Genomic DNA, 18945 nt, shown 5'->3' on the forward strand with positions numbered 1-18945 from the left:
TTCGACAATTGAATATTTTTAAAAATCATACAGTCATACTGAAGAAAATGTTGTTATTAAGGATCTGTCGAAATTTCACTTGCAAATATCTTTTTCATATTAACAAGCAGTCCGTTGTCAAATGATATTTTTCGATAAATAAGAAACTGAAACTTAATAAAACCTTTTGCTAATTGTGTGCAAAAATCCGACGTTGTAATCTATAAATACCCGCGTGCACAAAAAAAAAAAAAATAAATAAATAAATAAACAAACGTTAAAGATTTACATATCTTACTTACTAAAGTGTGTTGAGCGTGCCGTCACGTGACAGATTTAAGAGTTTTCATGAGGATCTATTTCATTCTTTTGCAAAACTTTAAATCCATTTAAACGTTGTCGTAAAATGGTCGTGCTATTGTCGCTAATTGCGGTCTGGTCATCTCACAATCCGTCAAGCTTACATTATATTATAACTAATATATATTATAACAAGATTTTTTCGTGCAATAGCAATGCGTAAGCGTAACGGTGAAATTCAGCGATATTTCACTCGCTCGGTAAGAACGGACTACAGCATCCTCTTAATGGAGCGATAAGTAGCGAGCTGATGCGAGAATCGATTTCTCCGCTCCGTCAATTGTTTTGAAAAGTTCGAACGGCGACCGTTAGACGGCAGGCGAGTCGGTGCCGGGCGTCGAGGGCGAGTCGAGTTTCCATTCTCGGTCATTCGTGTTGCGCTAAATCGAAGCCCTCGGTTCCTCGGAGTCGGCAATATGGCCGCTTGGAAGTATAATAGGGTGTTACTGTGGTGTTAGTGGTTCGGTTTTATTTATGTCGAATTACCGTAAATCCTGTCCAAATCTCGCTTGTTTTCATGGGATCAGTGAAATACTGTGCAAACGAAGACATTCGCCCTGTACGAGAGCATAGCAGTTACCAATAACCGGGAACATGAAGTAAGTACAGCGGTTAACGTCGCGTACGTACCATTGCGAAGAATCGAAAGAAATCGAATACACCGAACGAGCCGTTGCGTTACCCTCATCGATGATTAAAACCGCTCGCTCCGCGTCATTTTGAATGATACCCGAAACACGGTGACTCATTTCGCTCCTTCCGCCAGACTCGCCACCCTTCGTCTCTCTCTCTCTCTCTCTCTCACTCTCACTCACTCACTCACTCACTCACTCACTCACTCTCTCTCTCTCTCTCTCTCTGTCTCTCTTTGCGTCAACTGTTTTCCTCCCTTCGCCCACCTCGATTCTTTTTCCAACAACACGTTCGCTCGTCCGGCCTGCCAGCGATCGTCGTTTGTTTACGGCAGAAACCGCGGAGCGATAAGTAAATCGAGGGGAGAAGAAAAGCGAGAAACCTGAGGAACCCTCGACCGATTGACAAAGGAACAACGCTCGTTTCACGACTTACTCACACGCTCATTGGTCGGGCAACGTCGAATCTCCCCTAATTTAACGCGAAAACGCAACCCGCCTGACAGGGGAAGTAGAAACGGGAAACAAACGAAAGCCTGCAAGGCGCGAAAGGGCCCAAAACTACCCTCGATCCGCATGCACGCGTGTCTGTCACAACACGCGTGTGTGTCGCATACGCACGCCGGCATCCCCCGCAGCGTGTGCAGCGTTCTAGATCCTGGAAGTCGGACTTTCGCCGCCTCCTCGTCGAAGTGCGGAGAAACCCGCCGCCTCCCACTCGTGTAACGATTTTTGACAGAAGTTAACGTTTCGCCGGGGTGCGGAGATCCCTACGAAACGACGTGCTTCGGCTTCCGGACGGGTTTCGTTTCGTTTCAATTCTCGAAATCGGTAAAATATTAGTAAGTAGTTGGTCACGGGAGCGATGCGATATATTTTTAGGGAAAATTCGATGTTATGCAGTTTCAGGAGGGTCCGATGCTACCAAATATAACATTCTAATCGGTTATTGTTGTAATGATGCTTCTTTAGAAAGAGTCGTTATTTTACAACTTTGGGATTACGTGGAATTTGTATAAGCCGATGATAAAGCGACAACAAACTCAGATTTTGTACATTCAACTTCTTCAGTTATTCCAGAGGTGCGAAATAGTAAATTTTTGTTTCAACATTTTCGATACGTTTATGTTACTAACTTGAGCCTAGTACATTCTGAAAACCCAAACGCATGTTCAAATATACGTATCGTCAAGTTAAAAATTGATCATTTTATTTCAATCTATCTACACTCGTTTAAAGTTACCAACTTCAAGCTCGTTCGAAATTCGCTTGAAATAGCATTAAATTGAGTGAAATTATTGAGTGTCGTATAAACTCATTGAAACCTTGCATTCGTTTGTTACTTGATCCGGAAGCGAATGGCCTCTCGTGAAAACGTGATTGGGCCGAGAATTGGGCTGATACCGTTTGTACGCACATGCCATGCTGGTTTTTTCACGAGGTTGAAGTTGGTAACGTTATAGCAACGAAACATCGGGGAAAAATCGTTATTTCCTCAAGTTTGAAATCATTTTGAAGAAAACAAGATTTCGAAATACGAGTGTGTTTTGTTTTACGACGATCTACCGAACTCTTCAGACAGTTCCAAAATGGAATAGATAACGGTTTTTCCTCAACATGAATCATCACGATAACGTGACTAACTTCAATTCGATGGTTTTTCCCAAAACCATTTTACCCTGCATTCTCATTCTTCGATGTTCTGTTTCTATTTACTCATCTTTCTCTTTTCGATGTATAAGTAGGTGTCTTTTCTCGTTACTAATCCCTCAAAAATTCACGAAACGTGTTTTTCGTTAGGTTCAAGTTACGTGTAGTGACGTTACTGTAACGTTGCATGTTTAAGAAACATCGTTCCTTCGCACCTTTAGAATTGTCTGAAATTTAACGAAGCATAATAGACAAAACGTACTCGTAACTCGAATGCACAATAACGAACTTTTCTTTCATGTCTCGTTGCGTTAACGCTGCTAAATTCAACCTCGTTTTTTTCATCATATTGAAGTTAGTAGCTTTATCGTAACGACTAATGCTGAGGATAAAACCTTTATTTCGCTGTTTTGGAACCGTCTGAAATTCAGTCAACCGTAATAAAAAAGCACACACTCATATTTCGAAATCTTAGTTCATTAAAAATCGTTGTAATATTGAAAAAACAGTGATTTCTTCTTCTACGTTATATAATTTATGATTCCTACGCATTACTTGCTTCTCATCATCTTCTCGTATTTTCTTCACTCTGTATTACAAGGCGTACGCGTGTATTGGAAAAATGTGGTGCGCGAAAACCAAAGTTCCTCAATAGACTTTCTTTTCAACGGCCGTTGCGGTAATTTCGTATCAATCTGTTCCGAGTTCCTGACCACAGACAACAATGCTTGCAGCGGGTTGTTCAAGATGCTGCCGGAAAAATTACACTATTCGAAAATTCATCATTTTTCACAATAGATACGTTCGTTCTCACTTGAGGCAATAGATTTTCCACGTAAATATGATTTCGGAGATAATGAATCACCGTTACTTCGTTCAATTACTATTCGCGTATAATCGCCTAGCTAAAAAAATTTCTTATTATTACAATCGGCGCGATGACACATCATTTCTCGGATCTAATGGTATACCCGATGATAATAACGGAAAAACCGCGAGTTATTACACGCCTTAAACGATCACAGAATGTAACGAGAGGGTGAAGAAGTAATGAAAGCAATTAAGAAAATCGAAAAAACAAAAAACCTCGAGTCGATAAGATAATTGAAATAACGAATGGCGAAGAAGCAGCAGAAGCATCAGCAGCAGACCGGTTTGCGTAAACACCTCACACCCCGAACAGACTTGCTTTAAGGGTAAGTTTCAAGCCATTCCCAAAAAAAAAAAAAAAAATTGTAAAAACGCTGTAACAATAACAACGTTGCGGACCAATGCGCATGTATAATTAACATCTGCGGGGAAAAAACGGGGGACGAAGAACAAGAGGAATAAGAAGAAAAACCGCGGGGGGGGGGGGGTGGGGGAGGGGGGGAGAGGCCTCCAAGCCGGCTTAGGTTCGGTTAGGCTGGTTAAATTTGCACGGGTACGTAAATGTAAATCGCAGGACGATGACTTCTCCTCCTTCCCAGCTTCTTCTGCTTCTTATATTCCGCTGCTCTGAAACGTCAGTCGCGAATCCCTCCCCCCCCACGTGCGTTTTTGCGATCGCCCAAGGCGTTAAACTGCGGGATCTAATTTTAAGAATATCGGTCTCGTTGTTCGACTTTGTTATATATGTATATATGTATATCCACGATTGCACTCGCCTACATTGTACGCCCTGCGGCATTTCGATCTAAACTATGTATAAATAGGTATAACCTGCGCCTCGAGACCCTGTCTCTGCAAAATTCCTTCTAATATGCGCACAGCTTTATGCACGGAGAGAAATTTTTAGTTCAGTTTACCGCTCAGTCCTTGAATATTTTCATATTTTACCACAAACGAAAAGTATAGTTCCAGGTAGAAAATGAAAATTAGTTTTATAGGTCTTACCGGAAAATTTAACGCTCGTGCAAGAATAAATGGACGTTAAAGCCTTGTTCGACAAAAAAAAAATAGAGTAAACCTCAGAAACTGATTTTGCGTTGCAATAACCAAAAAAGGATCGACGATAGCGCAAAACGGTTAGGCGTACCTCGTTTTTCGTAATTCCAACAATATTCGAACAGTTTTTTTTTTTTATAACGATACCTGTTTTACTCAATTTTTCCAGTTATTGTAACAAATGAAATTATTCACCGTTCAAAATTTATTTCTGCAGTTGTCTCAACTCTGAAACATTACCCTGAGTGTTTTTTTTGTTTTTTTTTTTCTCGTTTTTAGATTTTTTATTCAACCACCCATGCGAAACGATGAAATTCATCGACGATTATCAACACGACGAATCAATTTCAAATCGTCGATCCGCCAGCGATGAATAATTTTTCATTCGATGTATAAACTGCGATCAATCGAAAGCGTTTTAGTCACCCTTCAAACTCACCGCAGCGATGATGAATTACAACGTCTACTCGGCTCGACAATTGTCAGGACTCAGGTAAATTGCCGTCGAGTAACGGACACTCGTCGGTGTTGTTGGTATACCTATATATAATAACATCGTTTAAGTTACCGCGAGTCAGATTCAGCCGAACGTAATTAGCTCGACATGACGAACAGGTGAATCATCGAGGTGATCGAGGAACCGAGTTACCTGACTAACAACTCGTGTCTCATCGCGTTCCCATTACCCCGACTATGTAAGATAAAACCGGCTTGTCTCGGTATTCGTTGTCGTCGTCGTCATCATCATCGTCGTCGTCATCATCGTCATCATCGTCATCATCATCATCATGATCGGCATCGTTACGGACAAGGTGGTTCGAGCCAATTCGGAAGCCGGCTCCTCCTTTCACCGAGCAGGTGACTGAAGCTTCTTTCTTTTTTTTTTTTTACTCCCCTGCGGATGACGAACGGCGAAAATGAAGAAAAAGAATAAGGAGAAGGGGAATGAAACGGAGGGATGCGATTGTGACGCGGCGTGTGCAGTCCGCAGAAATACGGCCAATGTTATAGTCCTTGGATCGGTACGCTGTTGGGTATAACGATCGGCCCCCTCTCGTCTTCGTTGTCGTCGGCATTGTGATCGCAGCTAATCAAGTCCGCTGAAACGTCACGAGTTGTTACAAGGGGGTAGGAAGGGGGAGAAGAAGAAGAAGAAGAAGAAAAAAAAAAAAAATTAAGTAAAAAATAAAAATACCGGGAAACTGATGCTCGTACAACGGTGTTAAAAAATTCTTCCACCCGCGTATTTCTTTTTATTTTTTTTTATACGTCTGACACGTTCGTGTCAGTCATTGGTGGTTCTACGTTTCGACCGACGTATGCCGTCATTGTTTAACACTGAAACGTAAAACGAATATGCATAGTATTTTCTAAACGAACTGACACGTGCTACGCGGTATTGAAATTGGAATAAATGATGTCACTAGAGATAGAGATAGAGATAGAGATACATATGTACATTTAAAGAGGGATTAACACTCACGTACTTATCGAGTATACTTCTTATCGGGTTCAATCGCGACTGCTTTGCGAAGGATGAAAGGAACGCTTTCATCGATCAACAAATATCACCGCGGACTTTTACCGCTCCACGTATCTCGTAAGTGTAATGCACGCTTATTTGCTCTTTCTCGCTCTCTCCGTTGCGTCGGGATGACAAAAGCCCTCATCCACCTGGATGAATGAACCAGAAACAGGGAAGTTGGTTTTCACTTTTCTCTTTTTCCCCGTTTTTTTTTTTTTTTCCCTCTATTTCTCTTGTTCCGTTGTGCGCAGTCCCTCCAGTGCAGCTTTTCTCTCACTTTTTGAACGTCCAGAATACGGGTAGTAGTTTGCTCATTTAGAGCTTAAGCGTTGAGGGAATATTCGGGGAATTCAGTTTTGTGGAACAGAATTAAATTTTCAAAGTCTGGAATGGGGTGGGGGACAAACGAGTCAGGTTATACGAATGTGTCTGATAAAAAATAATAATAATTATCAGCCACGTTATCGTCAGCAGCAGCAACAGCAGCAGAAGTTGTTTACTTTCTAACGATATCTAGAAAATGTTAACCGTCACCGTCGGGTTAGAGAGAAATCCAAGGAATTTCATGCACTCGTCGTGAACTTGTTCAATCCAGAGTCCTAATCTCGAGTCCTAAGTCGAGTGGCCGGGCGTTAGAGTTGCAACCCAATGGCAAGGAGAGACGGTGTACGCTAAGAGAAATTTTCTTATTCCGGTTACCGCCAGTCCTTGACTATTTTCATTTTTTACCACAATCGAAAAATACAGTTCCAGGTAGAAAATGAAAATTAGTTTTCCAGCTGTTACCGGAAAGTCTGGTATCCGTTGCTATTCTTTCTCATTACGATCGCTGTTGCTAGATTTTCTTGCAACTGTTGCGAAAATTTAACGCTCGTGCAACGATAAATTGACGTTAAAGCCTTGTTTAACTTAAAAAAGTAGAGTAAACCTCGGAAACTGATTTTGCGTTGCGATAACCAAAAAAGGATCGACGATAGCGCGAAATGTTTAGGCGTACCTCGTTTTTCGTAATTCCAACAATATTGAAACAGTTTTTTTTAACGATACCGGTTTTACTGAATTTCTCTAGTTACTGTAACAAATGAAATTATTCTCAGTGTAGAGTTTCACGGTTATAGGTATAAAGAAGCAAGGAACCGTGCCTTGCACCATGCACACCATCTAGATCCGGGTATTCGCGTAACGCGGAAGAAGGATGCGAGAAGTTGAAACGTGATAGCGATCCGTCGTCGTCTCGTGATCTGCAAGTATAAACCTGAGAATCACGCTCTTGTTTTGCATTCTGTTAAGCTGCGGTACGCGGAACCTCCCGACGATGATTTCTCCGGATGACCGGAAGTGTGGAGAGAAAAAGCTTCCCGCCGATCGATTTCCAAAGCTCCGATTACGATTGTCGGCATCGCGTTAATCGTCCGTGTAATTGAGAAGGTCATCGGCGACTATTCATGTTTCTTCGCTGCAGGCACACGTGTCTGACTTTCGTTTCACTCGGTCGATAACGTCGTATGCTATCAAATGTGGCAATTGTACCAAGTCGATGTTACGAGTTTGGGAATCGAGTGATGTGGTGTAGATTAAAGATCATCCATTCGTATTTGCAGCAACAGTTTCAAGCGGTAACAGTAACAACGCATTGTTTTTCTGCACCATTCCCACAGCAATGATGATGGGATTTTTTTTAATAGTCCTTTTCGAATGTTTTCGCGAATGTGCCAGCTATGAAGCGAGAATGGTTAAAAATACCCTGGAATATGTGTCACGTAGGATAGAAAACGCGCGTACGATTGTTGTTATCAGGAGGAATGTGTACCGCAGCCGGAAGTGGTCGGCAACATCCTGCAGTGAAACATTTCATCCGGAGATTTCAGTCTGTACAATAAAGTTGTCCGAAGCGTTGGACGTTACGGGATCACCGCAGATCGGAACGTCTTGGAGGACCAGAATCGGGTTCGCGAATATCTGTATGAAGTTGGAAAGACATAACGTGATCGGTGAACTTCTTCCTCCTTGGGATTCCTGATAGTGTTTCATTTGTGTAGTGCAGAAAGTTTTTTTTTTAACGACTTCGGTATTAACCCGAGATACGGTTTCTTATGATTTTTATCGAAAGCTGAAAAATATTAGACTGTCAAGGAGAAGCGGAACGGTGGTAAAAGATATGCAGTTCGCTCGATTGAATTTCATTCCTAGTATCCTACGTAACCGTCATGGTGGCGATGTATTTACGATACTCGACATATCGGTTGATATATTATCAGATGTTATGTAACGATGTTCTTCTATAAATTTTAGTTTGTTCAACAACGGCGTTACTCTTATACTGCGATTTATATACTTCATTTCACAATACTCAAGGGCAAAAAAGTTTCATCGTAGAAACCATTTTTTATCACCCTTGTTCCAAGGAGAATCGAATCCGCAACCCGAGGAGAAAAAAGTTAAGGGATTCAGGGGACGAGTATGAGTTGACTTTGACGTATGGGGATAAAATGTATATATGTATACGTGTTCAGTCGTGTGGAATAAAGAACATTTTTCATAGAAATTATTCGTCCGAGTTGAGATGTCGGTCCGATTTCAATTGCCAGGACTACTAACTTTTTAAGAGACAAGAGAACGTCGAAAATATACCGTCGCCAAAGATATTTCAACTTTATTTGTAAAGTTATTTCTGAAAGAAAATCACATCGTTAGCGAATGAAATTGGATGAAAAAAAATAATCGAAATCAAACCAATACTATCAGGTACTCGTTTAACCTCAATGAATCATTCTGAGCGAATTTCATCCCAAAAATTTATCAAACTCCTCGTAGATTTCAGGAATAGACTTTGACAGTCGTTCGTTTTGCTGGAAATCAATTCTGTAATCGAACAAAAAATCCCTTAAATTTTTTTTCCATTTTACTTCAACTTCGCCGATGTCTTACAATATTTAAAAAATGAATTGTGGTTAGGAAAACTGAATCGAGCCTCTTCTCCGATCCTTAAACAATACCTAGATATTTTTTGTTGCGATTTTTAGAACAAATTGTCGAAGCAGGATATCGCTTTTTTGGAAGTGGAAAACCGTTATTCGATTCTGCCGCGGTGTGACGAATTAGGGTTAACGTGTAATTTTACACCGCAAGGACGAGGCAATTATTTACAGGAAAAAGTTGTTCGTTTTTCAGTGATGAATCGCTGAAAAGAAGTTTGAGAATGCTCGAACACTGCTCATTATCGTCGATGATAAAACTTTCCGGGTAGCGGTGTGAAAAAGGGTGCTCACCACGAAACAACGAGGGCAACATGCTGCAGACGTAATTGAATCCCCGCGTTTTCCCCGTTTCGCAAAAGTCAACCGATACCCCGGAGGCACAGCAGAGGCAACACCGTAAAGCGAATCCTTGAAAGACTCGCGCAGTGAGGTGTCACGAAAATGGCATCGTTTACCTGCAAAGCTGGCGGGGAGCTTGCGGCGATGAAGTAATCGTCTTAGCCGGCTTCCTCCTTCGGACACTGTTGTAAAAATAAACAAGGTGACAGGGTGACTTCCTCTGTCCTTGGCTCGGGCCAACGCCTAACGGTACCCCGGAACAAGGGTAAAGTACAACCCAAGGACGACACGTACCCTTCATCGGCAAGACCATCGCCGACATGACAACCGCTAATCACAAACGTTGGTCCGACTGGAATACCTACTGGGCATGGTATTGAATGCTAACTAATTCCATTCGCTTCCAAGCCGTTCGTTACCGTCTGTTCCATTTCTGTTTTCGGCTCGCCCCTAAGCCAACGCACGCGTGGCACCGTCTCTAATGACGAATAACAATGATCTCTTACCACTTGGCGAGTATGGTGGATCTTTGCATCGAATCTTACTTCCGAAACACGCGATGTTCCTACGTCAGATTACCGAATCCGTGTCACAATGTCGGTGAATCCATTATTGTTCCATTCGTCGTGTACGCGAGTATTTCGAACTCGTTTTGGTTTCAATTTATCGTTTATCGACGTACCGACTTCGCTCTGGTACTTGGTGTGTACCGTACTTAACGAAACAATGTCATTATCCATTTCGCAGTGAGGTAAGCATATCATCAGCACGGGCGTCGGTGATGGTGTACGACGACGTGAACAAGAAATGGGTGCCGAGCGGAAGTTCGTCCGGCTTATCGAAGGTGCAGCTGTACCATCACCAGGTGAACAACACCTTCAGAGTGGTCGGTCGGAAGCTCCAGGACCATGAGATAGTGATAAACTGCGCTATCCTCAAAGGACTGAAGTACAATCAGGCTACGGTTACGTTTCACCAATGGCGGGACAACAAACAAGTTTACGGGCTGAACTTCTCGAGTAAAGATGACGCCGACGCTTTCGCCAAGGCCATGCTGCAGGCCCTCGACGTAAGTGTTGTGTATACTTTTTATTTCCCTTTTTCTGTCTCTTCGCCGAGTCGAAATTCTTTCTTTTATCAACCATTCCCGTCTTGGAACTATGCACCTTGGAGAAAGGTCCCCGTATCTTTTCACTTCTCGTATTATATATTACACTTGTTTACCCTGCGGAGATGATATACGGACGTCAAAAATGGGGCGGCTTTCTTACCTTTATACATATACTATCTTCGATACACTTTACACAGCTGTACCTGGAGAGATACGGATATGTATTGAATTACTTCATTGTCAGGCTGGTCGCACACGAAATCAACCGGACGCTTGCGTGGGAGAAAGAAAAGAAGATAAAGAGAAAGAAAGAGAGAGAGCGAGAGAGAGAGAGAGAGAAGGCAACGTGCAGAGTGCATCGAGCCACATGCCGTGTAATTGGATAACTTCTCCCGGCCACACGAATATTATATCCGATGCAAAAAATTACGTCAACGCGTCAGCCTTCGCTTTTTCACTCCAATAATTCACAAACGAGATTCAACTCGGTTATTAAGACCATTTACCAAAACCCTGACTCGACTATATCAGTCGCTCCATTTTCCGAATCTGACTCACTGCGTGAGATTATGCGGTTTTTTTTCCTCCTTACCTTTCGTTACAGATCAACGACGATTATCCAATAACCGTGACAATTGGCAGTGTCTATCAATTTAGAAACCTTTAACTTTATAATGAAGTAAATTGAGCTCGCGGCGTATTATGATACATCAGTAGCCATTGAAAGATCGAACTTTAACCCGTACTAATCCGTCTGAATTTTCGTCCCAGGTCCTCAGCAACGGCAGCAATATCTCGAGGAGTTTGGGTCCGGCAGTCGCTTCCACAGTACCGGCGAATTACCAGCAACAGCAACAGTCCCAACAACAACAACAACAGCAACAACAACAGCAACAGCCTCTTGGTATCACCCAGCAGTACGAAGAGGACATGGGATACAGGTCAGTCCCTAGATTCGTTTTTCTTATCCAATTTTACTTGATCTTTTTTTTGCGGTTTTACCTTTCACCTCGATTCACGTTCCGCGTTCCATTTCTCGAGTGCTCTCTTTGTCCCCGATGTTTTCATTTCTGTCCAATACGTGACGGGAGTATGTTATCTGCAATAATATGGTAAACAGGATAAGACGACGATTACGGCGTTTCAGGACGATTCGAGAACCCGAATAGCGGCACTTTGCCAACGATTATATGTAAATGTTCCTGCAAGGATCCATCGACTCAGATTTCTGAAGAGGACTAATAGACTCTGACTATTCTTAAACTCACAATGTACATACCTGCTCCGTCTCTTTCATTCTTGTCACTACATAATTTATGACTAGTATAATATTAGTAGAACCATATTATTAGAAATACCGAACATGAGGTAAGGAGGCTCTTTGGGTGCTAATTAGCTGCTAATTACGTGCTATTTTGAAAAATACGATGCATAATTTTACTCGAATGATACTTCGGTTATATTGTACATTGCTTTGACGGGATTCTCCGAAATAAATTGAATAAGGAAAAATTTACGGCATTGTTTAGACCGCAGGTGCAATTCCAAAGTCCCTGAACTCTGCAGGACATATGCTCCGTGCAATCAGCCCGCCCGGAAACTTTGATCGAGTTACTCATTATTCCAACTGACTAAATGACACCTGGTAATTGAATAAATCACTCCGTGTCGCCTGCGAACAAGGGGATAACTGAGTATAAATCGCGACAATTAAATTACTGCGTATTGAATTAACGAATTAATTTAACGAAACAGTTGGATAGATAAAGATAATATATCTACTGCGAAAAAGTGACTTAATAGCAGCGATGACAAGTGTCTATAAATAGATGGATAAACGAATCAATGCAGGATAAGGAGACAACTCACGATCAACTGTATCTTGTATGCTCAGTCAAGATAACAACTGACAATGTACCATCCAGATAACCGAAATGACTGTAGCAATAACTTCATCGATGTAGAAACTACTGAGAATGAGTTACCAACCGTTTGAATGCCTCAATGATCCCATGCAAATAGCAGGTACCTACTTATCGTCACTGGTCAATGATGTGTTGGGTGCTTCCAGTCAGAGTCAGAGTCAAAGCCAAAGCCAGGCCCAAAGCGGATCTGGTCCCGTTCAGGGGGGCCTGGGGATGGTAGGAAGCATAGGGAGCGTAGGGAGCGTGTCGAGAGTTTCCTTGTCCCTGGGGCACCTCGGTGGAAGCCCAGCCCCCCCATCGGCAACCGCCGCTCCGATAGCGAGCGGCATCACAACCGTCATTCAGGTCGGGGGTGGAGTTGCGAGTCGGGGATCACCGGCTGATCGCGAGAACGTCATGAGGTGACTTACGACTGCCGGATATCATTGTCTCTGCTTACATCCATGTTATAGATGTGCGGTATAACATGTAAAGCCGGTGCTGGAAATAATATTTCTCAAATAACATTGTCACGTTATTGAAATACCGCTGACCTTTCAACTCACACTTCGCTTTTCTTTGTTTCTTTATCTGTTTATTTGGATTTACGAATCTTGTCACTTTTTTTTCGGTACTGGTGAATTATCACTCGCATCTTATCGATCGGAAAAATTCTAGAATTTTGAGTACCCACTCGGGTGGGCGGACATACGTTTTGGAAAATCAAATGGCCTTTAGGTAGAGAAAAAACGAAATTTCGGAGTGATCTGAGTATTCCTCAAGTTGATATAAAAAATTATTGACTGCTACAACTATCGTTATTCGTCAAGTGATTTCACAAAATTGATGATCCTCGTTCAGTTAGAGCGATTGGGAATAGATCGAAGATCCAAGTGAAGAGGTTCTTACCAATAACGATACAGCGCGCATGTCCTTCAGCGTTGGTGCCCTGAATAATACAATGACAAATCATCAATGCGATGTGATCCCTTGATCAGTTTTAGAGATTATGAATTAATTGTAGTTATATGTCTTTCCGCTATGCGTAATGTAGTTATAAAAATCTTGTGAATAACAAAATATATTTATAATAAGGAAATGAAAAATTGGATTGTAGCGATCGTCACAGCGGGCGACTCTACAACCTTAACCTACATCGAAATTATATTTCATTTTGCCTCTATGCATATACGCCAGTTAATACGGACTGAACTGGTTCTACTGTACTACCCACTAATATCAATAATGTTTCAAATTTTACTAGCATCCTTTCTAGGTAGCTGGTTTCTAGAGGTATAACCAAATATCCTAATTTTTCTAATCATGTTAGTCTAGCTGGCTGACTAATACGCTTTGCTCTAACCTCAAATACATATATTTAAGAATAAATTATTTTTCACGCAAGTTTAAAGGAGAAAAACCTTTTATTAAGAGAAAAGAATTTCGAAACAAAAAATCAACTTCAGACCTCCTAATTCACGTAAAAATTTTACCACACACAGAACCATGACCAGAGAAGACGTGGCGATAATTCAAGAGCGACGGATGTCTCAACAGAACCAAGGTACAGTGGAAAAAAATTCCATTCAAAACACGTTGAACGTTGCAATTTTCAAAACAAATAATCATTTCTTGCGTAATCATTGCCTCGGCGTCGGTAGCGCCCCGGCCGCGTTCGTGGCCACGGATCGAGAGGTCCTGGGTTCGAATCCGAATGGGGCCGTGGTTTTTTCATCAACATTTTCCGTCCCATTGGCGTTCCTAGCTAATGATGATGGTTTCTTCGCAGTAATGAGCAGCCCAAGCGCTACGGTTCCACCGGGGTGTCCGCCAGCGGCGCAACAACAGTCCGGCCATCATCGGACTTCGTCAGCACCCCCGGCGCCTCAACCGCCGGTAATGCCGGGCCCTATAAACCCGGCACAATCACAAATAGGGGGCGGTGGTCCGCCGGTACCGCCGCCACAACCACCGGCAGCACCCCCACCACCCTGCCCGCCGTGTCCGCCGTGTCCACCGTGTCCACCAGCGACGATAAGCTACCAACAGCAACAGCCTCCGAGCGTCAGCACCGCACCCGTACCGCCCCCGATGATGATGAACCAGTACGCATCATCCTCCCAAAATCCCAACCAGTCACAATCCCAGCCAATATATGGTACCAATCAGGGGAACCAGTACGGTGTTGTTGGTCAAAACAGTATTTACGGTGTCGGTGGTAGTGTGAGTCAGAGTAACGGTGCTAACCAATACTGCACTGGTAGTCAGAACAGTCTGTACGGTTCGACGACGATTCAAGGCGGTCACTTTGGTAGTAATCCGAGCATTCAGAACGGCCAACAACAGCAACAGTACGGTAGTAATAATTCCATAAACCAGTACGCGACCACTGGTCATAATCAACAGTCACAGTACGCGGTTGTTGGGAACGGTTCCCAGACTCAGTCACAGTCGCAGTATGCGGTAGTTGGCAATGGTACTCAGCAGTATGGGTCGACCACCGCTACCCAGTTGAGTAATAATAATTCGACAAACCCGTACGGTACCCCTTCAAATTTGGTCAATCAGTACGGCTCTCATTCCATTTTGAATTCTAACACTTATGCTCCTCCGGTTGGCAGCAACGGCCCACCGCCACCCCCCATGGGCCCACCTGGTGGCCCTGCTGCCCCACCCCCACCTCCACCTCCGCCCGCACCCAACGCTAATTCAAACAGCTCAGATGCACCGCCCGATACCAATTCGTTAGCTGCTGCCCTCCAGGCTGCGCGTCTTAAAAAGAAACAGGTAAGTTCCGAACAGCAAATATGCTTTGTCCAGAATTTTCAGTTGTAACAATTTCCATGCTCCGATATTACATGATCCAAATTTGTTTGGTATCTCAATGAATGTGATTTTATGTATCTTAATACAACTGAAGATCTTTGCTCCGAAGCTTGTTTGTACAACAACTCCATCGATGAAATCGATCTTTTTCTATGCGCATTTTTAATCAACTATTAGGAAATCACATGCTGAGTCTTGACTGGACACCCTGGATTTCTAGCGAAGAGAAGATAATGGCTTACATGCAGACCGATGGCTTTCATCCGTTCATTTTCATCAATCACCATTGTCGTTTTCTTGTTTCGTTTTTTGCTTCTTTCTCCTCATGTTGTACTTTTTAGCAATCCCAGCCAATCGAGAACAGCGGCTCGAGCACAAGCAGTAGTGGTAGCGCCACTGGAGGGGGCGGCAACTATGGAACACTTGGACGTGGCGGAGGCGGAGGAATAGCTTCTATGATGGATGAGATGGCTAAAACACTTGCACGCAGGCGCGCAGCTGTTGAAAAGAAACAGCCAGAACAGCCTCCGGTATGTACCAAGAAGTAACAAAGTCACGCTTACTTTATTCTGAGAAAAATTGTAAGATCAGCCTGGAATTCACTTGTCAAGATTGACCAGACGGTGAAATTTTCTTTTCAGGAGCCAGAGAATTCGCCGGGAAAGGGTACCTGGGATAAGAACAATTCTTCGAATAACAAATTCGCGAATGGCGCCGAATCCCCAAAGTCAGCTCGCAAGAGGTTCGGCTCCGCATCGGAAGACACATTGCTCAAGGTGAACGGAGTCAACGAAGGTACGCCGTTGTCCGCCCAAGAAATGGAGGCATTTAAGGCTGAAATAATCAAGGACGTTCGTAGAGAGTTTCAAAAGATGAAACAGGAGATAATCGAAGGTATGTTTCAAATTTTAGGCATTCTCGACGTGTACGGAAAGAGACAAGAATATTACAACAATATCTATATTTATCATCAATCTTTTCTTCGCTAAAAATTAAGGAATTTCATTTTATTCTGTATATATGAAGGAATTCGATGAATGTGGGACTTTTATTGTATTTTTCAGCACTCAGGTCGGAATTGAGCAGAAGGTAAAGTCAGCCTGATTTATCTTAAGGTTCATTTTCTACGGTATATTTATAAATGGATTCTACTGAAGTAAAAAAAAAAAAAAGAAAAAAAAAAACTAAAAACTAAAACAGAAAAAAAAACCACATAAGAAATGAAGAAAAAAAAATAAGTTAAAAGTAAGAAATTCATCATCGACAAGCGCGGAAGACACCGATTTTCATCAGACTTACATTGGGGGGAAAAAAAAATAAACGAAGAAAATCAGAATAGAAGCTACAAAACTAAACAACGGAGAAAGTAACCAATAGAAGATATTGTTGGAAGAACAAAGCGAATGAACGGGAATAGAAAAGAAAAGAAGAGAGAGATACATACACGATGTAGTAATATCCATGTATATCAGCCATTTGTATGTATAAGTACCTTGAATTAACTTAAATTAACTTAACTTAAATTAAATTAAATTATAATTAGTATATTACGTCTCTTACATTATACATATACATAACTACACGTATGTATGTATATTGCCTTTACGGTCGATATAACAAAATAGGTATCTACCTACCTATAATAATTAACGATACACTTATAATCGTCGCAATAACGCGTGCTGCTCATTGTCGTCCATTATTTTGGGCCTGAAACACCTTCTGTCGCGTCTAAAACGAGGGTTTTTCTTTTCGTAAACAACGTGTACCGTGATCACCATATTTATCTACCACAATTTTATTTTCTCCTTAATTCGATCACCGACACTGCAAAAATCTACGGTTTTACGTAATTGTCCCCCTCGCCCCCGCCCCCCCAAAAAAAAAAAAGAAAAAAAAAAAAGAAAAATAAGTCTGGACTCGATTGCTTTTGGTAACTATATTCTTATTTTATCGTAAGTTTCGTATTATGAAATCAATTGTCACCGACTTGGGTATACAAGCGCGTATTAAAATTTGTGCGTTCGTGTAAACTCGTGAAAGAGTTCAAAATCGGGAACGTCGATGGTTGATATATTTGTGAACCAAATACTTTTTTTTTCCTTCACGCTCAGGATGAACGACGTTCGGTCTACTTAAACTTGTCTTGCTGATTGAAGGATATCGATCAGTTGCTCAATTTATCTCTTCGTTTAGAATTTGAGTGTAAAAAAAAAAAAAAATGAAAGAAAGAAATAAATTAAAACAAATAAAATATATATCAACCAGACACGTCGAATTTTACGCACGTTTTAGATATCAATTCGAGATCATTAAATGATACTTGATGATAAAAAAAATAAGGATAAAAATAACGCACACGTAGGCGCATAATTTTTTGAATTACCTAATCGCTAGACGCGCTGTCATATCCTCCGCCCGCCCTTCCACGACGTAATCGAGCTGTGAACATTGACGTACATTTAATAGGGATCAAAGTCAGTAAAGATCTGTGGTATCTGTGATATACTTCAGAAATAATCACATTTCGAAAATTATTTTATCTCTCTATATTGATTTTAAATCTACTTTCTAAGCCGCGATACATTTGCAATTTTATCCTTAACCGAGATGGCAAGATGTACACTTGTCGCAGTCATAATCCGAGTGTTTTTATTACCCGTGTTTCATTATTTTATTCAATATCTTTCGTTTTTCAAAGGTTTTCCTATTTTCCATGTTTCAAGCCTCTGATCGCAGTTTCATTTGACGCTAATTCCGCGTAGATTCCTAGAATCGATACGACACCACAGATTTGCTAGATGCAAAGTTTAAAAAAAAAAAAAAATAATAGTATTGAGGAGAAAAAATTAACGTATTTCTTCTTCGAATAACGATGATAATAATTCGTTGCAATGAAACGCAAGTTTTGACTGATACAATATACATATAATTCAATTGTATTGATACGTGTATAAAAATATATACACATATATATATATAAAGTATATACACGTACATATATGTATATGTATGTATATATGTATATATATATACGTATGTATAACTTACGACTAGACGATAAATAATCCCTGCCTTGGGTTACGCATTATATTATAATAGTCAAATTGTTTATAGACGTAATTTTATCGATGACTGAAAAAATAACAATGACCGTTGGATGATGTGAGAGAATCGCAGGTGAAACGAAATTCCGACAAAAAAAAAAAATAAATAAACAAACAAATAAATAAAAAAGAGAAGAAAAGTTTTTTCTAAACAGTTAAGAAATGTAAGAAAACCAAACGTAACAAGTCGGTTGTACAATTGTGTCGTGAAAATTAAATACGCGCCATACGTTAGTAATAATAATGACCCATTGACATTCGTAAGATTAAAAAAAAAAAAAAAGAATACAAAACAACAAAAAACGATTATAACAGCACCCGTTCAACTCTTCGGTAATCATATAAGTTATTACCTACCGATTGGCAGTTTTTGTAATTGAGAACAATCATAAATCGTGATGCTGTAATAATTATAACAACAACAACAACAACAACAATAATAATAATAATAATGATAATGATAATAGTTGTAATGATAATGGTAACATTAATCGCGAATAGTTCTTTAATCTATTCGCTAATCAATTTTTAGCAATTGTTTTTCTTAAATCTTCTTTCAATTCTCATTTTCTCATTTAACCAAAAGTACCCATACCCACAAAAAAAAA

At 41.1% G+C, this 18945-nt stretch overlaps 1 protein-coding gene across 4 annotated transcripts; it reads left to right on the top strand.

Annotated features, from left to right (window-relative positions):
- Positions 1 to 724: 724 nt before the first annotated feature.
- Positions 725 to 17495, top strand: LOC124182207 (protein enabled). Of its 4 annotated transcripts, XM_046569154.1 has the most exons (10): positions 9251 to 9762; positions 10137 to 10458; positions 11272 to 11441; positions 12572 to 12826; positions 13907 to 13968; positions 14194 to 14509; positions 15026 to 15191; positions 15572 to 15760; positions 15872 to 16124; positions 16295 to 17495. In XM_046569154.1, the coding sequence occupies exons 1-10, from the start codon at positions 9710 to 9712 to the stop codon at positions 16321 to 16323; spliced, it is 1815 nt and encodes a 604-aa protein (XP_046425110.1). In that variant the 5' UTR covers positions 9251 to 9709; the 3' UTR covers positions 16324 to 17495. The 4 variants fall into 4 exon arrangements, with proteins under 4 accessions (XP_046425108.1, XP_046425106.1, XP_046425109.1 ...); XM_046569152.1 differs by lacking the exon at positions 9251 to 9762 and adding an exon at positions 725 to 938 and having other exon boundaries at positions 14194 to 15191; XM_046569150.1 differs by having other exon boundaries at positions 9245 to 9762; positions 14194 to 15191.
- Positions 17496 to 18945: the final 1450 nt, after the last annotated feature.

Source organism: Neodiprion fabricii, chromosome 5 (assembly GCF_021155785.1).
Source record: "Neodiprion fabricii isolate iyNeoFabr1 chromosome 5, iyNeoFabr1.1, whole genome shotgun sequence".
Classification (NCBI taxonomy): domain Eukaryota; kingdom Metazoa; phylum Arthropoda; class Insecta; order Hymenoptera; family Diprionidae; genus Neodiprion; species Neodiprion fabricii.